The sequence below is a fragment of the Cryptomeria japonica genome, chromosome 5, assembly GCF_030272615.1.
Source record: "Cryptomeria japonica chromosome 5, Sugi_1.0, whole genome shotgun sequence".
Classification (NCBI taxonomy): Eukaryota; Viridiplantae; Streptophyta; class Pinopsida; order Cupressales; family Cupressaceae; genus Cryptomeria; species Cryptomeria japonica.
The window spans coordinates 435,507,934-435,532,281 of record NC_081409.1 but is presented as its reverse complement, the minus strand read 5'-3'; the positions used below and the strand labels follow the sequence as shown (position 1 = coordinate 435,532,281).

At 36.5% G+C, this 24,348-nt stretch overlaps 1 protein-coding gene and 1 pseudogene across 1 annotated transcript; both read left to right on the top strand.

Annotated features, from left to right (window-relative positions):
* The first annotated feature begins 4,369 nt into the window (after window positions 1-4,369).
* On the top strand, window positions 4,370-6,608 carry LOC131060529 (cyclic dof factor 2). Its single transcript, XM_057993781.2, has one exon. It carries the CDS (start codon window positions 4,694-4,696, stop codon window positions 6,296-6,298), a length of 1,605 nt encoding a protein of 534 aa, XP_057849764.2. The 5' UTR covers window positions 4,370-4,693; the 3' UTR covers window positions 6,299-6,608.
* A 13,179-nt stretch (window positions 6,609-19,787) lies between these two features.
* LOC131061312 (uncharacterized) lies at window positions 19,788-21,500 on the top strand (annotated as a pseudogene).
* The last annotated feature ends 2,848 nt before the right edge of the window (window positions 21,501-24,348 follow it).

The following is a 24,348-nucleotide window of genomic DNA, read 5'->3' as shown; positions in this document are numbered from 1 at the left end:
CCACCGTGGTTTTTCCCTTCTCGGGTTTCCACGTAAGAATTTCGATGTTATGGTTTTGTGCTTGTGTGTGTTGAGTTTCTACATTTTACTTTCATTCTTTTGAATCTGGTGGTTTAAGAATCAGTTAAAGAAAGTTATAAATTGCAGAACACCGATTCACCCCCCTCTCTCAGTGTTCATTGATTCCAACACAAAGTGTTGAGAGTTAAGGATGTGAGGGATAGGTAGAGACATAGTTCTATATTTTGGGAGAGAGGGAGAGAGAGGTATGTAGAAAGAGATAGATAGGTATATGTAGAGAAATAATGGTAGGTAGGGAGAGGAGATGCAGAGTAAAGAGTTGAGGCTGTGAGAGAGAGGTAAAGATAGTTCTAGATTTAGGGAGAGAGAGGAGAGTGAGATAAAGAGGTAGAAAAGGGAGAGAGAGAGAGAGAGAGAGAGAGAGAGAGAGAGAGAGAGAGAGAGAGAGAGAGAGAGAGAGAGAGAGAGAGAGAGAGATATGTATGTAGAGAAAGATAATTTGGTAGGGAGGAAGACAAATATATTTAGAGAGAGATAGAGAGGTATATGTAGAGAAAAAGAGGTAGACACGGAGTGAGGGGAGGTGTGTAGAGAGATAAGAGATAAAGAGTACAAAGTTAAGGATGTGAGAGAGAGATAGAGAGATAAGTCTAGATTTTGAGAGAGAGAGGAGAGAGTGGGATAGAGAGGTAGAAGGGATAGAGGAAGAGTGATATGGAGAGAGATGAGTCTAGAGCTTAGGGAAGGTAAAGAGAGTGAGATAAAGAGAGCGATAAATTGTTGATAGGAGTCTGTTGATTATTTAAATTTGACTAAGCTTGAAAATTTATAAGATCTTGAAATGTGAATTATACTTAAATGTTATATTTTATGTATATATGTCATTTTTAATATTAAAAAAATAAACAATATAAAAAGAAACGAGATCCCGTTTATGAAATGGGATCCCATTTTGTTTTTGAAATGGGATAAAATGAGATCTTGTTTCATATATTTAGGTTCGAGATCCTGCCGCAAAACAGGACCCCATTTCAAATTTTGGCTCAGGCCCCCAATGCATAACGAGATCCCGTTTTATTTGACACTTTTTCATTTTTTTTGGCTAAGTCCAAAACTTCCACTCTAAGTCGACTCAACTTTGTGCATTTACCCTATCTTTGTTTTTTCATGTCTCCATGCTTGGGGGGAAAGAATAGTTTTCAATATTTTCTCTTTCTTTCATAAGGAGTCACTTTTCCTTTGTTGAGTTGCATATTTTATAAAGATATCCTTTCTTTCAAAGAATTGTTCATCCTTCATGGGATTTCAACCTTGCTTGGAGGCGTGCTTCCTTTTTTAGGACCTCTTCATTGCTTGAAAGAATTTTTTTTTATAAATGATCTCTCCTTGGTGTTGAAAAGAATCCTTCATCGAGAATCTTCTTTCCTAGCAATAGGGAAGGTGTACATTCTTGGTCTCCTTCCCCTCCCCTTTTGTGAAAGAAGTTATTTTTGTTAAATATCTCCTCTTGGAGGTAGATGTCTTTGGGAAAAGATCTCTTCCTCCTTTCATCATGCATCCCTCAAAATGATCCCTTTACACTTGTTGCAAGTTATCTCTTCCTTGCTTAAGAGAGTTGTGTCCTATTTCTATCTTGGAGTGCATGTTCATTGTTGCTTAAACGAAATCTCCTTGGTGGTGAAGGTGTGTATCCATGTTCTTTTCTATCTTAAGATATCAACATGGAGCTACGTTGACATTTTAGGGGGGGGGGGGGGGGGGGGCGATATATGCAACCTCCTTGTTTCTTATTTGGCAGTTGCATTTTTGTGGATTTCCTTACAAACAATGAGATTTGATTGGTTAATCCTTAATCAATTTTGTGGATTTCCTTACAAACAATGTGTTTTGTTTAGTTACCTTTGTTCAATTTGCACACCCTTGTCCTGGTGTCATGACAACATCCATTTTGCAACAAGATTTCCTTACAAATGTAACGTATTTTGTTTGGTTATCCTTGTTCAATTTGCGAACACTTGTCCTGGTGTCACTACAACACCCATTTTGCAATAGGATTTCCTTACAAAAATCATGTTTTGTTTGGTTATGCTTGTTCAATTTGTAGACCCTTGTATTGGTGTCATTGTAGCACCCATTTTGTAATAGATTGCCTTGCAAACAACAAGTTTTGTTTGGTAATCTTTCTTTTTCAAGATGAGTTAATAACATAACACACCTTGCTAGACCTTTTGACTCTTCTTGCCTTTCCACACGATTCGCACAACATAACACACTTTGTTGTCCCATAGAATCCATGCTCTTCCATGGATCACCTAGCATAATGCAATTTTTGAGCCCGTGGAATCCATGTTCCCCTTCCTCCATGGATCACCTAACATAACACAACTTCCTAGCTAGTGGAATCTATGTTTCCTTTCTCTTTCTCCCATGAACCCATAACATAACACAACTTGTTAGTTGTTGGATCATGGTTTCTTGTCTCATCAATAAATGTATGCTCTTGCTCTTTCCATAGGACTGCTTGTGCTCTTGCAATAGCATTGTGAGAATATGATTAGTGGTTGAGACATTTTGATTATTGAGGTCTCTTTGACTAGCTGACTTGGAGCCTTTGTTATTAGAACTAACCCTTTTTATGTGTATTTTGTCTTTGTTTTTCTTTTTCCCTTTTGATTGGATTTGCTTTGTTTTGTGTGTCCTTGTATGTCATTTGTCACAGAATGCTCTTGATTTGTTAAGGAGATTGTCATGGGGAATGCAATAATTTCAAAAACTTTCAATTCCAAAATTAATAAAACAATCTCATTGGTGGAATTTCTAGAATCACTAGTTTATAATGATGAAATTTCCTTACAAATTTATGTATGCAAAGTTAGGGCTTTTTGTGTTTTATTCAAATTCTTGTAGGGTTTTCGCTATGCAAAATGTGGGTGATGAGCCTATGGCAAGGATTTAACATTCTCTAATCATAAATGTCCTATGCTAGTTACTATGCAAATTGATACTCATGAGCTTATGACCAAGGACTTAACATTCTTATGTCACAAATGTCTTATAGTAGTCTAGGTTTCACATTTTTCAAACGCTAATGGATTCATTATTGAAATCTATTGATTCAAGATGCATGTTTTACCATTCTTAGGCTAGTTTGGCTTTTGTGTGTGGGTGAAAGTGTGATGAAGATCACATGAAAATGAAAGATGGTTCTATGATAACCCTTAGAATTTATATTTAAAATAAAAAATTAATTTATTTTTATATTGAACAAAGTGCACAATTCCAAATGTGTAGACCATTCTCATTTGTGCATCCAATTTTTTTTTTTTCAAATGTTAGATTAAAATTGCACAAATTTCCTTGTCAAAAACATTGTATGAGATAGTGTACATGCAATCCAAGCTCTTTGGATTGAATTCACCCCTTTCACATTTAAAAATATGCTCAAATTTAAGATGTTTTATTAGCCTCTTAGAAAAAAAGTGATAAATAGAGAGAAAATTAAATAGAAGAATTGAACATACATAATTATAATGATTGCTCATGGTTTGAGATGAAAACATGAGGGTGTTTATAAAGATTTCACAAGAGAACATTCTAACAATGCAAACAAATAAAAAAGATATTCAAACATGAAATAAAGATTTTAACATAATAAAGTACTTGATATAATAAATCATTTCAATATTTGACCACTATAATTTACTCTCAAAGATTCTAAAACTACTTCTAAAAAAATATTTCAAACAAATAATGTATAGCTCCTTGTTGCCTTTACATTTCTACAATAATGAGTTGTTTAAGTATCATAATGTAGATAGAAATTTGATGCTACAGTTATTAAATATCAATAAAATAGGATAGATGACTTTTAACATCCATAATCAATGGGATAGTTGCTTCTCCTTTTTAACATTGTGAAACGCTGTCATATCGTTTAATAATGAGCTCTCCAATTGTGTCTACCCAATTTTCATTGAACATATGATGAAAAAAGGTCGATGTTAAACTACATTTGTAGTCTTTAGGGTTAGCCCACTCGATCTCATTTAGATTAACTTATTCGAGGTCCGGACTACTATTTTTAATAAATTCAACTTTGTGATTTGTCCACAATGTGAAGAGGAACGAGGCGATAAAAAAAACTAGTCCCAAATCTTTGTTTCCACGAGAATAAGTGAAGAGGAACGAGGCGATAAAAAAAACTTGGCTTTCGACATAAAAAATACGTGTAAGAATATGGAAAGCAGTGTGAAAGAGACGATTCCTTTGATTAATAAAAAAGTAATATATCCAAAAGTACAAAAAGTGGTTGCTCCAGCTAAAGAAGGAAAAAGTCGATCACAAACAAAAAGGCCTCAACTTTATAGCGAAAAAGTGTAAAGCAAAGCAAAGGAAAGGATAAGCGTGGAGAACGCAAAACGGAAGGATAATCTCAAATGTTTAATGTACTTAATATTTTCTGTATCCCATTCCCCATCGTAATGGCCGGACAACCCAGTCTCTCATCATCATCATCTCATCCCTTCCCTTGTGCCCTCCACGCGTGTCCATTCTCGATTCGTGTTGAGATCTGATTTTCTTCTTATCCATCCTCCGTATCTGATTTGATTTCCCTCCCCTGCTCTGAAATATTTGTATTTGGATCCGCAAACGCCTTGGTATTTTGGTTGAAATGTCGGAAGAAGCAGTCGTAGAGGATGCGGCTGAGCTGCTGAAGTCAGATCCTGCGTTCAAGCTCTTTGGACGAAGAATCCCTGTGCTTTCTGCCTCCTCAGATTTTTCAGACAGAAGTTCCGAGTCTGCCGACACCTCCGAGGTAACGAAAAATTCTCACTCCTCAGATGAAACTAAGTCAAGTTTATTGTTAAATAGCAGCGTTTCTCTACATGCCAACATTGAATATAAGGAACCTTTTAACAATGAGAAAAATTTCAATGGCGAATCGCTTTTCCAAACGACTCTTGAAAAACCCAGTATTGGGAGTGAAGAAAGTATAGAGAAGTACAATTTATGTGATGAGAAACCAAACAGGGGTGTTGTGGAGATGTCTGAGGAAAGTATTAAGAAAGAAGATGAAACTCCCAAGAAGCCCAGTAAGCTTCTGCCATGTCCTAGATGTGAAAGCATGGATACTAAATTCTGTTACTATAACAATTACAATGTGAACCAACCGAGGCATTTTTGTAGGAATTGCCAGAGATACTGGACTGCAGGTGGGCTTCTCAGGAATGTTCCTGTGGGTGCAGGTAGAAGAAAAAATAAGCACTCTGCAATATCTCATCAAAGGGATTTGGGTCACGCAAATGATTGCAATTCTGAGGATTCAATGAAGTTTGAGCTCTCTCCTCTGGAAATGGCCAGTCCTGGACAATCCTTCTCTCATGCGAAAAAGGGGACAAGAAATCACTTGAGAGCATCTGGGGGTCTGGAAACCTCTAGCCTTTTTTCAGATGAGAGTGAAAATTTACAGAAATCCAGTTGCCCTTCAAGTCAAATGAAAGGGGAAATTGTTTGGAATACCATGTATTCATCAGAAATGAAAACCCATGAAAAAGGAGGGGAGTCGGTCGAAATTGGGAAGTTGGACGATTCTGTTTGTGCTTCATCAAAAAAATTAATGAAATCAGATGTTGAGTCGTCTGAGTCCAATAATACTCCAAAAGATCAGGGAGTTAGTTGTGACTTGCTGAATAGTTCTATGAGCTGGGTTAGAGGTCCTCCTCCAGTTTGGCCTCTGTATTGTGGCAGTTTTTTTGGCAATTCGCCCTTCATGAATGCCATAGGAGGTGCAATGTTGAACCCTGAAAACTTTCAGTCTAGTTCAATGTTGCCCTGGTTTCAACCTGGGACAGGACTCTATCCCGGATTTGCTTGGCCTTTTCCTTCTGGTCCTATGTGGGGGCAAGCAAGCTGGGCTCCTGCATGGGGTATGCCATTGGGACCGGTGGCTCCTCCATCGACAAGTTTAGATTCAAGTCCATCAATGTTGGGCAAGCATACAAGAGACTTGCCAGCGTCACATTCAGAGTCCAAAGGGGATGGATCTATTTGGGTCCCTAAAACCTTGAGGATTGATGATCCCGAGGAAGCAGCGAAGAGTTCCATTTGGGCAACATTGGGACTAGGCAGCAAGTCAGAATCAATCACTACTGGAGGGATTTTCAAAGCGTTCCAGCCAAAGATGGAGAACAAGGATAACACAAAAACTGATGTTCGTGTTTTATGGGCAAATCCTGCAGCAAGTGCAAGATCAGCTTCTTTCAATGAGAGCAATTAATGTATGTTTACAATACTTAGTAGGTTTACTAAAATCACTTGCCACAATCTTGTCTCTTAAGGAAAATTTTGAATGTCACAGCATGGTGACTGCTATTTCTTCATAGGCTGATGTCTAGCGTTAGGTCCAGCTCTGTGCATTTGTACTAACTCCTGGAATTCATTGAGACATTTGAAAGTACCTTCAATTTGGGGGAAAAAGATACTGATGTAAATATTTCCACTTCTCGAAACAACGTTGCCTTTATGCTTATGCATTACATATGTATGCATGAATGTGATAGAAATAATTTATTTACTTTTTACATCCAGACCTGTGCAATCAGTCTTTTTATTTGCTGTAAGTGCTACTTTTTGGGAACTAAATATTAAACCATTAACATGTGCAATGTTTGATGGATGCTCCCGAAAGACCTTTAGAAGAAAGATTCCTGGAGTGCAGGGACTAAACAATTGAGAGAGTTAAATGTTCATTTACTTGGGTTTTGACGTATTTTATTGGATTTTATAACAGTTCTATAAAAAGAGGAAGAAGTGAAGTTTGCTCTATGTAGCGTTCATCTCTATAGGATTCATCTCTATAGAATGCCTTGGTGCAGGGTGTTTCTGAATATTTAGACTAGAACATGATCTTTTGTACGTGTAATACCATTTAAAGCTATGCATTTGAATATATAATGTAAACAACTTTCAGAAGACCAGGCAGACGCACAAACACACAATTCATGGTTGTTTCCTATATCAGGCAATTCGCTTCCATATGCTCTAACATATATTTGATTCCAAAAAGAGTGGATTACAACTGAATTTAATTCTCTCCTTGTAACTTATGTATTTGATAAAATTAATTAGTAAATAAGTAGAAGGGATAATCAGACTGTCAGTTTTGTATTCGTTAATATATTCTGCAAAATTATCCATTGTATGGCCAAGAAACTGAACTTTGAACACATCAGAATGCAGAATAATTTCATGCATGTTTTGCAACAAGTGTTTATGCTACCCAAAATTTATATCTTCTAAGACACAAATTACCGTTCCAGAAGCAAAAGGAATTGAACCTGCAATTCCAACTGATAAGACAGTGAATTGCTGTGATATTCCTTGAAAAAAATAAGAAAAATAAATTTTAGTATAAGAGACTTGTTGGTCATCAACATCCCTCAATGGTTGTGGAGGACATGCCTCTTAGTAAAGGACATTCTGCCAAAAATGTCTAGGGGACGCTAAGCTAATACCATTTAATCTACTAATGTCATTTGAGGACGTTAAAATTTCTACTCTATTGAATAAAGATGCTTATCCTTGACATTTCTGATGTGCATAATTCAATAATAAATTTAGTTAAGATGCTTTTCCTTGACATTTCTGTTGTAAGTTACTGAAAAAAGTAAATAAAAGTGCTCTTGGATGACAAGCATGGCCTGATGTGGCTGCAAATATATTAATCAGGCCCTGTATAGGCCAAGTGATAGTTGTGAATGGACCAAGTCATCTCCAAAGTTGGAGCAATGTCTCTCATTAAATTCACTTAGCTTCTAGTTTCTGTTTGAATCAATCTGTTTTTGTTTGCTTTGAATTTTGAGGAATCTTCAGAGAAATGGCTGTGTACACGGGAACACAAGTTAAAGATCGCCATGCTGAGCAAGCAATGAAGAGCAACCATTTTAGATTCACATTAGTGCAGTTCAAAGGCATTTTTTTTCGATAGTCTTCTTTCAGACATTCTTGCTTCTGTATTCCACATTTGTAGGTAGTGAGAATCTTGTAATACATGCACGTGCTAAAAAAACATTTTTGTGATGTCAAATACCTAGTTTTGAAAGGCACACTATTTATTTCTAATTCCAACTAAGAGCCAATTAATCATTCAGAACTCAGTACAAAAGGAAGATCTTGTTTATTTGATACATTTACTTATGACATTACTGACTGCATTTAGGTATGACTAACAAGGGGCAGTTAGAATCTAACAGAGATGTAATTGCTCTGAATGTACATGTGGCTTGTGTCTGATGATCTCACTACAGTGATGACCAACTTTTTAGATACTTTTCTCTTGTATTGAAGCATTCTCTTTTGGGGGTATTCTTTAAGAAGTTTTGGGGTCTAACGGCCAAATAAAACTTCATTTGCAGGTGCCCTTGCATAATTTCCTCAGCTTTTGTTCAACTTCTGGTTGTGCTTTAAAAGTCTCATTAGTGTAATGTATGTAATGTATGACGTTGTTTGTCTTATTCAATAACTGTTTCTAGATTCGATTGTGTAAGCCAATTTTTATCATCAATCCAGAAGCAATTATTGAATATTAATATGGATTCTAGTTGTTTGTCTTCCTCGATCCAAAAAGGATCTGATTTTGGGCTCATTAGGATATTGTGAGACACTGGACAACATTAATGTTAGAGAATGTATAGGATGGAATGGTACGCACATGTAAAACCTTGGATGTGCCAGAGGATCTTGAAAATTGGGTGTTTTGCCTGTTTTGATTAATCACCGGTTTCAGCAAGTAGTGAAAACATAATTGTTGCAGCGAATTTTACATAGACCGCAGCAAATTTGCCAGGACTCTGGCGATCTTAAAATTATATCAGTGTCAGAAGCGGTGAATGTCAAGCTCATTTGTGGCATCCAATGACATCCCATTTTCTCAAATTTTCCTCTTCCAAGTGCAATTTCATGGTCTCTTTAGCTTCCAGATGTTTGTAATGTTATTTATACACACTTGGAGATGTGGTAAAACAAGTTCTTAGTATAGTTTTAGCATCTTAGAGAGCTTTGAGTGGAGTTCTTGCAGGGAATTCTCTTGTCATTTGAGATTGTCATTGTAGCAACAATAGGGAAAGTGGTTTTAGAACCTATTGGAGGTCATCGAGAATTCTCTGTGTTGTGTGGAGGTTTTGTCCATTAAGCCTGAGGGTTCTACTTCCACTTTAGTGTCATTTTTTAAAGCACTGTGTGAGAGTATATTCATATTTGCTGGAGTTTTTTTTAACCTGCAAGGGGTTTTCTTTAGGGTAAACATATCTTCATATGGCGTGTGTTTGTTCTTTGTCATTGTTCAGTTTGTTTTATCGATTCTTGCTAATTATTTCCAGTCGTGTGTGCTCTCTTAGACCAGGAATTAATATCTAATGTTAACAAGCTAGCTAAGGAGTATCCTTTTAGTTAACAGATCGAGTGGTGTCAATGCAAGTTCTTCCTTTTTGAAGGTGTGCTGTGATTATTTTGGAGGTTCGTGCTCACAACTAGTTCAAGTGGAAAGAAGATTCTACCTTTACAAAGACACATTGAATCATGTGAGTAGAAGAGTTGAACAGTATGGAAGGAGAAGGGGATTATATAGATGAGCAAGATTTTGTAGGATGGAGAGCACCACTGCAAGTTTGTCTCAGTCGATGGAGATCATGAAAAACCTAACAAAGACTCTCATGGAGAGATTGAATGGTGACAGCCAGTTCCAATGGAGGAGAGTCTTCAAAAGGTGAGCAGAGTGTTTCAAATAAACGTGTATTCAAAGGTGAAGCCAATATTGAGATATTGCCATTCAAAGTTGACATAGGTGCAGAAAAGCTTGCCTAGGGTTGCTCAACTTAAGGTGTAAATCAGTATGCATGCTCTCACTGTAGATCAAAAGGTCTGATTTGTGAGACTAAGGTTTGAGGAATATGCTTCCTCTAGGTTTGAAAGTCCCTTACATTCCATAGCTATGAAAAGGAGTTTTATAAGTTCTTGGAAGCAATTTCAATTAATTGGGTAGTAATTTTATCAACATCTTATAAGAAAGGAAAGGACATGGCACTGAAAATTTCTTAAGCAAAAAGAACATTAGAGTTTACTAGAACACATTAGTGAATTTTATTAAAGGTTACATAAATGGTTAAATATGTATGAGGAGTGTTAAAGAAATATATAGGAGGTCTTCATAAACGTCTCCATAGGTCTTCAATGTTTTCTAGATGACTGACATGGATGAGGTATGTGTAATATATTGTATAGTTGATATTTTTGACATTATAATATTATATTGTAATTTGGACATGTTGATATTTGTTGATTTGATACTCTGCTTACATTGTTATTTTCAATAAGTGTTTATTTTAAAGGCATCATATTTTCACAACTCATAATATTGTTTAGGAATGTTTTTGTATTTAATTGTATAAGAATTTTTCTCACCAATGTTTTAGATCACACTCTGTGATCCATCATGAAGACCGATGCTTAAATTATGGACCAAAATTGACCATCACAAATTTTTCTCACCAATATTTTACATCACAATCCATGAGCATTGGTGGCCTTCATAGAGAAAGAGGCAAGAAATGTTAAATTATGGACCAAAATTGACTAAATAGATAGGTGCAAAATGACACGGAAACAAAGGGAATATAGAAGAGCTTAATTAAAAAAGTCGGAAAAGGAAACATACTAGAAAGTGATTATTAAATTATGCATGAATATATAATTTGATTGTGATATTCATTTTTTTGGATTATTATTGTTTACCCAAACGATACTAAGCCACATTGGAGTTCATTGTGTTTTAGGAATGGGTAATTAGGAAAAGGTGGAACTAGGTTTGACACATGAAATATGTAAACACTTAACCTTGATTATGAAGTAATATCATATCTTACAAATTAATTAAAATAATTAGAACAATAAAAATTAAATTTATTTTCATTTCAATATATCAAAATTAATTAAATTAGAGTTGTCCACCTCTATCCAAGATAGAGGCATTATCTCAAACAAAAGCTATCCTAAAAGAACGATGGGGTGTCAATGTGAGTGATTATTTCTACATAAAGGCTGACAATGGAGTTAATTTTGCTCATTGGAAAGATCTCTCTTCAATCCCCATTCCTTCTGTACAAAGAATCATCCTCCAAATTGAACTCAAAAAGAGATTCCTACACTAGAAGGACACCACGGATTGCCTCATATGGCCCCCCTCCTCATTTGGGAAATATTCAATCAAACAAGGATATAATCTCTTTGAGAATATGAGAGGTTATAAAGAGGAGATGCTATTCCTTTTGTTGGTCTAATGCAGGATTGCCAAAGGCAGGGTCATTTGCTTGGTTTTCTCTTAAGGGTAGAATCTTAACTAGTGGACAAACTTTCTCACCTGGGCATTGCCCCTTCTTTTAATTGCGTGCTTTGTGATTCAGAACAAGAAATGAGAAATCACTTACTCTTGAACTGCCCATTCTTGAGATCTTGCTGGACATGGTTGCAAGGAAAGCTACTATGGAATGCTCTGTTGCAGGCATATCTTCTTGAAGTTTTTGATTCCTCCATCCTCATTTGAAACATTAGGTCAGAGAAAAACAAACACGTCTTTAGGCTTGATAAAAACAATCTAGAAGGGGTCATCATGAATATTTAAAAATCAATCTCAGAATCAGTTAATGCCTAGACCATTAGACACAAAAGAGTTGACTCTTGTTTCACTTTGGTGGATCATAAGATCTTTGTCAGAAAGGAAATCCATTTCCCTCCCGTTCAAAGGAAGCTTGTTGAACAACACTCCTAAAAGAATCAATGAAAAAGAAATCAAATGGAAACCCTTGGCAATGATTTTATCAAACTAAACTTTGATGGGGCTTCCAAAGGTAACCTTGATATCTCTGGTGTGGGATGTATTCCGAGAGACCCCAAGGGTGTGGCCATAATGACTCGAATAACATGGATGAAGCAAGGGCTTTAGTTGCGGGTCTTAAGTTAGCAATAAAGGTTAAAGTGAAAAAACTAATCATAGAAGGAGACTTTTAGATCATCATATCAGCATTGAAAACTAGATCTTCTCCAAACTAGAAAATTCATTATATACTTCAAGAAGCTTGGGAGATTCTACAATTATTTGATTGCTTCCACCTTCTCCACTACTTTAGAGAAGCTAATAGGGTTGTAGATAAGCTAGCAATCAGGGGGTGCATTCTTGAATAAGAGGAGAGATATTATAATAATATTGAAATCATGTTAGATTCATGTCTTTCTGGCTTGGTCACTGAAGGATCTCCTTTGAGCTAACCTTTACTATTTGTTTGATTTCAAGTTTTGGTGTTTCCTTCTGGTGCAGGAGCCCCTGGAGACACAAATGAAGACACAAATGAAGTCCAAAAGAGCTTAATATCACCCATGAGGTGAAAATTATCATTTGTAATAGGTTGATAGTTTTGTGAGTCAATAAGATCCAATTGATGTAAGGCATTGTCATGGTTACATTTTATAAGCCACCATGGATAAATGACCATGTGGATCAGTAGGAGTCTAGGCATGAGTCAGGAAAATAAATATTGGTCTTAGAAACATCAGACCAATCCTTGGAATAGGTTGAATACACCTTGGAGTTGCCAAATTTGAAAAGTGCAAGTTGACAACTTTTGTTGTCATTGCAAAATGTTGTAAGAAGGGATAACTAATCCTCCAACGGTTCCAAAGTCAAAAAGTGGTTGGAAACCGTTAAGGAGGATATATTATGCCCACTTGGATTGATTCCAGGTTGTTGTTGGCGTAGTTGTTGAAGCTGATGAAATTTGATGATGTTTTGGAGTTTGGAGCAATACAATATACTTGGAGTTTTATGAAATTCTCCGTTTTTGCTGTTCATTTTTTATCAATACGGATTAGCGGATGTCTGAAACCAATTGGATGAGTTAGGGAAGTCTCTTACCTTTCATTTGAATCAAGTTTGAGGTTTTGTAACAATCGGGTTGTAGGGATCCATCCAAATCCAACCAGACTGGTCACAAACGCAGCTGCCACCTAGGGTTTCACTGTAAAGATGCCCTTAATCTGACATTTTCACCAGAGGACCAAACAACCTATGGGGAAAATGTTAGAAGGGCCATTGTATCATAAGATTTTGGTGTTGGTTTGCAAGGAGGCTCCAAGCCCGAAGAGATTGAATTGACCCTAGGCGAGCATCTCTATGTGACAGCCTGAACTGTAGAAGTGGAAATCACTTGCAGAAGATAAAGAAGATGGGATCAAGTCTTGAAACCTTGGATTTGGTGGTTTGACACCTTACCCCACCTTGCAGAAGTGTTGGTTTAGTCGGGGGAGTAATACAAGGGGTACTTGCTTTGTAAATTAGGCCTAATTGGCTTAATTAGGTCTGGAAGGACAGTAAGGGTACAAACATTTCAACTTGTGGTTAGAGTCTAATCCTTTGGGGAATTGTGTAACTAGATAAAGGGTATCTGAATCTACCTTTAGTTTGTCTTGTCCTTTTGAATTTTGTTGTGTTGTGTTTGGAGAACTCAACCGGTAGGGCTACTAGGCTACCGATAGGGCTACTAGACAATAGGACAATTGTGAGTCAAGTATTCCATAACACATATGATAGACAGATCTTATGGGTGTTTTGTGTTGGTTGGACCACCAATTAACAAAATCCAATAGGTTTCCATCCCATCGGTACTGGAAGATTGTCTTCCATTCACACAAGGGTAGAGTGTTTTTAGCATACCGGTATTGGAAGACGCTAAACTGGTATGGATCCGGTCACACAAATTGTTGTGTGAGTTGAGTATTTGGTAGGTATGTTGTTCACACCCTGAACAAACAAAAGAACTTGTTTTGGACATAGTAGTTGTGGGTGAGAGAAGGTTTTCACCTAGTTTGTTGTCTGGCTCTGCATCACCTTCTAGAGGTAACTTTTGTTTGGCTTCTAGAATGGTTCATGCGTATTCAAGACATTCCCCTTTTAACTACTTGATTAGCTATCAAGTCTTGCTTTGTATAATCTTGAGGCTATCTTCTTTCACTCTGCATCCTCGGGCTTGCTTCTTGCTTGGAATCCACCTTGCCCTATTTTAGTTGTTGGGAAGATTTTTTCCAAATTAGTTTTTCATAATCCTTGCTTGGCTTCTTCTGTTATGCCTTTTCAAACTGATGCCTCTGCCCTCTGCCATGATTCCATCACATGCATTAGGCCTATTCAAACTGTCGGTTGCAGTTTTGACGGTACTTGTTTATGGCCTTAGCGCTCTTTTTGGGGGTCCTTGACCACAACTTGTATTCCTTTCCTTCACTTTGGTACTTTGTTGAGTTGGCAGAGTGTTTGTATGGGTGCAGTCCAAGCATGCTCTATAAAAAAACTGATAAAAATTAGGTTTTTATTCAAATGGATCATTTTAAGCTTCATACTCACGAAGTCTCTTGATGACATGTGGAATTCTTGTGATTCGAGCTCACATGCCTTTACTATCTTATATCTTATCATGTGTTGCCATGCGTTGACTAAGATCATTCTCATTATGATCTTCTCCATCCAGCATCGACTACTTATTGGTCAAGCTAATCTAGTTGCATGCGTCCAAGTTCATTTGGATCTCTCTGCTCTGGCTAAATATGGCTTTGCACTTTGGAGTGAGTTGTTCGCGCTTGAACGAGTCTTTACAACAACAATGCGAGTACCTTTTTCAAACAGTGGATGCTGATGTTAGGGATGCCATCACTCAGTTCCTTCATTACCATTTTGGAGAAGGAGATAACCATATTCATGAAGGTCAGATCTTTGATTTCCTCTTCACTCCCTTGTTGCGACAGTTGCACTCCCAGACTGGGTATGCATGGTGGGAAGCAAAATTTCATCTGAGCAGTTTTGGCCTACAATCACTCAAAAAGTTGTGGAAATTGACATGAATGCAATGTCGGGCCCTCTAGGTGAATTTTTTGGCATGGCTTCGGAGGACAAGGCAGAGAAAACATACAAGGCATGGTCCCTCTTCAAATCTTGTGTCATTTATGATGACTTTTCTCCAATGAACATCTTCCTGGCCAATAATGATGACCTCTTTTCTGAGGATCACATAAGTCAAATTAAAGACTTTTTCTATGGTTTGTCAACGATGGTGGAAAAACTCAATACTTAGACACCTTTGGAGTTTTGCAACGATCTTTCCTCTCTCCTCCTCCATATAATTAATCTACTGCTTCTATGGTTGAGATCAACTCCCATATCTTGTGCAGCCCCCCCTCTTTTATTAGTAGGTTTTCAATCTTTTACTGGTTGATTGGTTAAGCATTGTTCCCATTTTGCTTGTTTCCCTTTCTATCGGCATGTTATATATGTTCCTATACTATTGTAAGTTTCTCATATTTAATATATTTCATGCCTAATGTGTTTTATTTAAAAAACAAACAAACTAGAGTTGACTTTGAAAGTGTATGAATTTTCTTTAATTAGTTTCAGTTGTGTGCAAACTTTATTTAAGGATTATTCAATAAATAAAGAATTCATATTCTTGTAATATTAGATAACAAGAAATCTAATTTAGAATTACATTGAGGACAAATATTGTAAATATATAGGAGATGTTAATTAAATAGTCCCATTCTTCTATTTTGAGATTTTTAAAAAATTAAATAATTATATTATATTAGAAATACAAGTTATGTGAGGAACACAACTTTTCTATTTTTAAGGCTTTTCATTGAGGCAAAAGTGCATGAGTCTAGAATTCAACAAGCAAAAGACCCTAGAGAATAATAGAGATCTCTCTCACCCCATCCCTCCCACTCGACAACACACAGACACACAGAGGTCAACAATTAACTTTGAGGAAAATTGAAGGAGAATGGTATATAGATTTTGGAGAACAAGCTAGAGAGAGTAAAGGTTTTAGTTTTCAACAAAGAAATTGCATATTTATTGAAAGGTGAAGTTTTGATCATGGAATTACATAGAAGAACATGCTTTCAATTTAATTTTACAATATCCTTAGATTTGCATTTGAATTTTAATATTTAATTAAATTAAGCGAATAGTAGATTTTAGAGAGAATTGAGTGTAATCTATTAAATTTCAATGAATTAAATATAACTAGCTTGATGACGATCACTAACTTATTCAAATGCAAAAATGGCGAACAATGGTTCCTCTTGGTTCGAGCATGCATAACAATAGCTTCCTTTTGACTTCAATACTTCAAGATTATAAGACACTCAAGGAGAGAAATGGATCCCTCAATGGATTTTTGAGAATGGTACTTGAGTGGATAAGTGCAACCCTAAATGGCCTATGGAATGCTCCCATGCAAGTCCTGGTTTATAGTATTGGCATGACTCTGGGTTTTAAGTAAATAAGTGAAACCATGTCCAAAAACTACACACAATCAATACAACTCCTCAACACATGAAGAAGATAGGGTTTTAAAAAATCATTGGAAGCCTCATAATAGCAATAGAGTTAAGTGGCCTTCAGGACCCGCATTTCTAACAAATGTGCTACTATTGCCTATGGCCTCTGGTCATAAGCATGTTCTTGGCCTTCTACCAACTTACGACCTCTGCCAAACCCCCCAGGACCTGGAGTAATTTTGCCTCACCCAAAAAGAATGTTGGTTGCAATGTCTCATTGGGCTAGACTAAGGCTCTCTTCTGACATGGGGGGCCTGCGAAAGAAACCCCACACCCCTAGAACTGAATCTTAATAAGATCCCTCCTCCCATAGAAGAAAAAGGCCAATACCACACTAATACATTTGGACTAGATTTCCGACGGAGAAGGTATATTGTGGCCAAATTTGATTTTTTTTGGAAAAATGCCTGCATTCGTCGTAATTCCGATGACAATTTCCCATTTGGTTTCGACAAAGAAGGCATTAGCAATGAGAATTTTCTTTTTTCCAAAAAAGTGCTTGAGTTCATCATAATTCCGACGACAACGGCCATTACTTAAAAAAAAGAAGAGGGGAATTCATTTGTACTGCAAATTTCCCGCGTAGGCGTCCGTGGCGACTTCAACCCTTAAGAACATCAAACCTGCGTCGAAGGCATTTGTGGCATTGCTTGCAATTCCGCGTAGGAGGTAGATTCAAATTGCCCTAGTTTTTAATTCCATGTTGCAAAAAATATGCACGTGGTGGTTAATTGCCCTAGTTTAATCTCGTAAAACCATAGAACTGTGATTGAGGAGTGAGCGTTCAATTTTGTAGCAGCAATCCCTTCCTCCCGTATACGCGTGTGTTGATTGTTCACATGAGATCACATCTCTTTGCGGCATCGTATCAAACAATTCACGAGCCTTGTCCATGTTTCCATATTTTGCATTCATGTCAAGCAGGGCATTTGCAAGTACAACACCTAACAAAATTCCTCTATCTGTTATGCTTTGATGGATGTCCATACCTTGTTCCAAAGCTCCCATTTTCGCACTGGTAGGGAGGATGCTGGCAAAGGTTGTGGAATTTGGCTTTATGCCTTCCAATTTCATTTGCTTGAAAGTGTCTAAAGCCTTTTCGACAAATCCATTTTGTGCATATCCAACAATCGTTGTAGTCCATGAGACAACATTTCTTTCAGGCATTCTATCAAACAGTTCACATGCCTTGTCTATGCTTCCACATTTTGCATACATGTCTACCAGGGTAGTTGTAGCTACAACATCTGACAAAATTCCTCTATCCTTTATGCTTCGATGAATGTCCATACCCTGTTCCAAATCTCCCATTTTGGCACAGGCGGGGAGGATAGTAGCAATGGTCGTGGAATTTGGCTTTACACCTACCGATTGCATTTGCTTGAAAGTTTCTAAAGCCTTCTCAACAAATCCATTTTGTGCATATCCGACAATCATTGCAGTCCAGGAAACCACATTTCTTTGAGGCAATCCGTCAAACAGTTCCCGTACCTTGTCTATGCTTCCACATTTTGCATACATGCTAATAGAGCAGTTGCAACTACATCTGACAAAATTCCTCTATCTTTTATGCTTTGATGGATGTCCATACCCTGTTCCAAAGCTCCCATTTTGGCACACACTGGGAGTACGTTGGCAAACGTAACTAAAGAAATGCAATGATCAGCTCCAAAGACATCAAACCACTACTAACAAAACCAAGAGTCTAAAATATGATAGGGAATAGTGTGAGCTGTCCTGAAATAAAATATTTTATTTTCAATTTCAACTAAAAGATAATTAATCAGCCATTTGATGTTATTAATAAGTGTTTAATTTATGAAAGAGATAAATGGTTGGCCACAAGTACGAGTTACTAAATGCACACAAATAAGTGAATTTGATATTCAAAACTATCTACAATGAATTCAATTCTTGTCCATTAGTCATTTATGTTTGCAATAAGCATCTTTCTTTGTTTTTCTTAATCTTTATTCATAGTTATGTGCATATTTCACATTCTATAATTAGGATATCAATTGCTATGGCTGAACACTAGCATGATGTTTGTGTTGTGGTATAGATGCGTGGAAACATAATTATGGGATTGTTATATTATAGAGATCATAAATCTAGATATCACATATTAGTTTTAGCTCTTCTTGGATTGAGTCTAAAGTTGACATACAGTCATAAAGCCATTATTAGCAGATCTATCCATTTCTAGTAAAGACAATTGAGAAAGTCATTTTGATATTGAGAGTTTCTTATCTGTTTACCTATTGATCATTATTAAGCCATAATATTTAGGTCTATTTATCTTTCTTGCAAAACCTTTGTAAGTGTCCTAGATTGTCCCTACTACTCACTCTTCAATGAAATAATGGAGTTCTAAAGATTTGTTGCACAAGATGGTGTTGAATGTATCAACAAGGATAGCATGGAAGGCATGTTCAAGCTTCCACTTGCACAACTTACAACAAATGATTTGTTGATAGAAGAAATTCTTGAAATAGGGATACAATCGAAAGACAAGTAAGTGCATACAAACCTCCTTAGTTGAAAGTAAAATCTGTGTATAAAAAGAGTACATTGAATACCAATCCATAAACACAATAGAGATACCGATGGAGACTTAATTGGATGTAGCATGTCGCACCAAAGTTGTTAGAGTATGCTAAGCTAGTACATAATGTTTTCTAAAGACACATTAGTATTTTACCCAGATCATTATCTACCAAAACTAACTATAGTAATCCTTTTGAGGATTCATTTCATGGTGCTAGATCTTCATTTAGTTCCACTTCTTGTTGGAGAAAAGAACAATTATTTCTTGAGGTAGATGAATATCCCATCAACAAAGGACAAGACCCTTTCTAGAATATAACAAATTCTACTCCAACAAAATATCATGGGGGTTTCACTAGAGATATTGAATAAGAGATAGACTTCTACTGCTGCATTAAAAGCATTGGCATGTTCTTCATTTATTGATGTAAACTCTATGTGATGCCACCACAACCAACAAAGGTGTAAAAAGTTGTTTGCAATGCATGGATTTTTAGGATTGTCCTTTGAGAAAACAGAATTAAGGTAGGAAGCAGGATTTGCCAGCTCCTGAGGGAATCTTGATGAAAAATAACTGTAAAATATTTGGGCGAGCTTATATGCAAAAACTCATGCTTCTTGATGGGTTTATGTACAGAAATAAGCACAAGTTAAGTGGTAAAGGGGCTTCTGGAAACAAGAGGGATAGAGAGGTAGTGGAAGTGAAAACTTCTGGTGTTGTGTCTGTTCCATCTCAGAATGGGAATGGCAAAGGTGCTGTAAGAGGAGCTGAGAAGGGTGTTGGAAGAAGCGGGGGTGTTTACATTCCCCCATTTAAGCTGGCTCAAATGATGAAAGATGTGGAAGACAAGAGCAGTGTGGAATACCAGCGCATGACATGGGATGCCCTTCGGAAGAGTATCAATGGGTTAGTAAACAAGGTAAATGCATCTAACATCAAAAATATCATTCCAGAGTTGTTTGCAAAGAATCTCATTCGTGGGAGGGGTCTATTTTGTAGGTCTTGTATGAAATCCCAAATGGTATCCCCTAGATTTACAGATGTTTTTGCTGCATTGGTTGCTATGGTAAATACAAAATTTCTTGAAGTTGGCAATCTACTTTTGCGAAGAATTATTTTGCAGCTTAAGAGGGCATACAAATGCAATGACAAGCACATGTTGATAGCATCAGCCAAATTCATAGCTCATTTAGTGAATCAACAAGTTGCACATGAGATCATTGCCTTGGAACTTCTCACCCTTTTACTAGAGAACCCCACAGATGACAGTGTAGAGGTTGTTGTTGGGTTCGTGAAAGAATGTGGTTCTTTGTTGCAAGACCTTTCACCCAAAGGTCTCTATGGGATTTTTGAAAGATTTAGAGGTATTATCCATGAGGGGGAAATTGACAAACGAGTAAAGTTTTTAATCGAAGGCCTTTTTGCATTTCGCAAAGCTGAGTTCAAGGGTCATCCAGCTGTGCGTCCAGATCAGTTAACACATGAAGTTTTCCTAGAAGATGAACTTGATCAAGAAACAGGTTTGGATGTTTTCAAGCCAGATCCTGATTTCTTAGAGCATGAGGCAACCTATGAAAAACCGAAGAAAGATATCCTTGGAGATGCTTCTTCAGATGAAGCAGAAGGGGAGAATGATTCAGGTGATGATTCAAATGACGATGATGATGATGATGAAGAGGAAGGTGAGGAAGCACTGAGAATATAGGATGAGATAGAGACAAACTTGGTCAATTTAAGACGTACAATTTATTTGACAATCATGTCAAGTGTTGATTTTGAGGAAGCTGGTCATAAGCTACTAAAGATCAAGCCTGAACCTGGTCAAGAGAGAACATACCTTCGTTATTATGGTCTTCTTGGGCAAAGATTCTGTATGATCAATAAAATTTATGAGGAATTTTTTGATAAGTGTTTTGTACAACAGTATTCTATGATACACATATTGGAAACAAATAAACTGCGTAATGTTGCAAAGTTTTTTCCCCACTTACTTGGCACAGATGCTCTTCCATGGCATTGTCTTGCTTATATGCGTGAGACAGAGGAAGATACTACTTCCTCTTCCCGTATTTTTATAAATATTCTCTTGCAGGAGCTGGCAGAGCAGCTTGGTATATTGTTGCTTAATGAAAGGTTGAACAATCCAACAATGCAAGAGTCTTTTGATTCAATTTCTCCAAAGGACAATCCCAAAAATTCACAGTTTGCTATCAATTTCTTTACTTCTATTGGTCTTGGTGGTATCATTGAGAATTTACATGAGTATTTGAAGAATATGCCAAGGCTTGTAATGCAGCAACAAAAGTCTATTCCTGAGTCAAATGAATCTACCTCTAATGACGATTCTTCTAGTTCATCAGGTTCGTTAGATTCTGATACATCAGACTCAGATTCTGAGATTGAAACTGACAGTGAGAGCAGTAAGGAGTCACCAAGAAAGAAAAATAATTCAAAGCATGACAATGAGTATGAAAAAACAAGAAGAAAGAAAAGGGTGAGGGCATCTGACTCGGAGGATGGAAGTGACAATGAAAAAATCAGAAGGAAAAAGAAAAGGAATTAAAAATCTTTCTAGTCAGTTATTCAAGGCTCCAGTAGACACCGTTTTCCTGGACTGTGACAAACAAAAGAATCACCCCCAAGTGCTTTGGTTTTATAACAGATGATTATAAGATGCTACAATGTTGTCTTATGTATTTTAATAGCCACGAGTTTTAGAGTTATGTACTTGACAGGTAATGGATAAACAGTGTTAAGAGGAGAAAATATTGAAGGCCAAGTGTAGATTGTGATAATACTAGATCAATGAATCCTGTTATTTATTGAGTATTTCTTGTTTTCCATGTTGTGTGATGTACCATAAGCAAACTAGAAATATAAATTCAATAAGATGCTTTGTTCAATGATGATTGTAGATGTATAAAAATGATTATATTCCTAAAATGAATATTTTATGTTCATTTCTCTATTCTAATTTAATTAAATTATCCACATTCCTCTATTTAATTAAGTAAATTACTCAATTTATTTAATTAAATTCAATTAACCCCTTTTAGGTCATTTAATTGAATAAATCATTTTATTTAATCAAATCTATCCTTCTAAACCTTTTTAATTAAATTTACATTTAATTAAATAGGGAATCCCAATTAAATAAATCTAATTTATTTAAAAACTTCCACTTGCAACCAAATTAAAATAAAACAATTTATTTTAATTAAACCTATTATCCCTCACCCACTTGCATTTTTCTACATCTCCCACTTGCATCCTAATCCCCTTCCTAAATTCTTCTAGATTCTTCTAAACCTAATCAATTAGCCTAAACTCATCCATCATCCCCTTTCCCTAAATTTAAGGAGGTCACTTCTCAAATTTGGAGGAAAGTCTTCCAAATGCATTAAAGCCTTTATCCATTCAACAAGATAACTTGTTGAATGTCCCCAAATTTGGAAGGACTCTTACAAATTTGTCCCCAAATTCTTCAAACCATCAATGGTTAACTCAACCCTCTTGCATGATTAGAGACTTTCTCTAAACTCAACCTCCATGTAACCCAAGGGTCTTATCAAGCATTTATTACTTTGACCATGGTTAATCCTTAATCCTTTGCACAAGAGTTTATCCTTTGGGTAAAACCTTTATCCATTGGATAACCCTAACCTAACCTTAACCCTTACCCCCCTAGGGTAACCATGAGGTCTTCTCAAGCATTTAATGCTTCCTACCTCTCTTCTCAACCCAACCTTATGTTGACAATTGTCACCATTTCATTGGTGAGAATTGTAAACATGGATTCCCAACTTTCAAACTCAACCCTTGATTAACTCTTTCAATCCTGGCCATCCATTGCCCTATTTTTGCTATAAATAGAGCTCTCCATCCTCCATTTTAAAGGATCCAAGTCTTTAGCATCATACTTATACTCAAATCCATCCAAGCTTTAATATATCATTTGTGCTCATCATTTAGCCTCTCTTTTAAATAGGAATTAATCTAAATATGCATGTTTAGAGTATTTTCCTTATCATTTAGCTTAATCATAGACTAGTATATGATGCTAGGATAGTCTTGCTACTAATCTTGTCATCTTATAGTCTAGTTTATTGCATTTGTAGGATCATGCATAGCTTAGGATGCATTTCATAAATAAATCAACCAAAGCATCCCTCGTTCTTGCATTTGCCATCCCTAAATCACTTTGCTTAGTGATATGAGAGCAAAGACATTGGTTTGAGGGACCTTGTGAGATAGAGAACCATGGAACCAACCTTTGAAGTTGAGTCATTCTTCATGACTCCATAACTTGTACCAAGAAGTCTCGTGGGTGTGTGAGCAAGGCTCCTTAGGCTTCATTTTTCACATTTTAATTTCTATTGACCTGCTTTTCCCGCATACAATGATAATTTCAATTTTCTTGCATGTGAAGAAAGACCATGTTAGACAATATCAATGAACAACAAAATAAGGAGACAATTGCTAGATTGTGGTCTAACTTGAAAAGAAAAGGTGATGGAAAATGTTATTGTCCGTGCAAAATTTGTAAGGGGTTAAATACTAGAAGACTTCTAATCAAAACAATGAAGAAACATTGTAGGCTGCATGGTCACATTGAAGGTGGACATGATTATCATCCATTGGTAAGTTTCTCATTATATCATTTTGACAATTTATATACATAATAAATCACGTGATGATGAGATCATGATCACAGTTTATTTATGTTTATCAATTTTATATAGCTCGAGCACCCCGAAGCACATGGTATGGATCAACACAACCCTGAGAATATGGTTTTCGAAGTGGATGAACATGGAGGTGTGAATATCAAAGCTGAAGATAATTATCCCATGGAAGATGACGATCATGAGCTAGAAAACACAATTGAAGATGATGGTACAAATACATTGATCCTTGACTCATTTAGTACTCGCACAACTGATCATGATGATGAAGATGACCTTGATGTTGTTCATGATGTCCCTCTACTTGAGAAGGCATCTGAGGCCCTTTACGAAGGCTCGCAGGCAACTCTTCTCTCCGTTGTTCCAGGTATTTTATCATTTAATAGTCATCTACATTTGATTATAAATATTGTAGTAAAATGGTCATAATAATTATGTAATGTTTTTGTTCATTCGATTAGGTAAGTACCAAGTTAAAGATATGAATGTATATATCGAGCCTCTTATCGACGAGTTGTTGGAGTTATGGAATGGTGTCACTATGTATGACATCTCTAGACCAATAGGACAAAGACAATTTCAATTCCATGTGATGCTTCTATGGACAATACATGATGCCCTGGGGCTAACACATTTTTGTGGTATGTTATCCTTGACTCA

Bases quoted from the DNA above. Each gene is read 5' to 3' on its own strand.
- LOC131060529 (XM_057993781.2), top strand. From the start codon at position 4,694: ATGTCGGAAGAAGCAGTCGTAGAGGATGCGGCTGAGCTGCTGAAGTCA.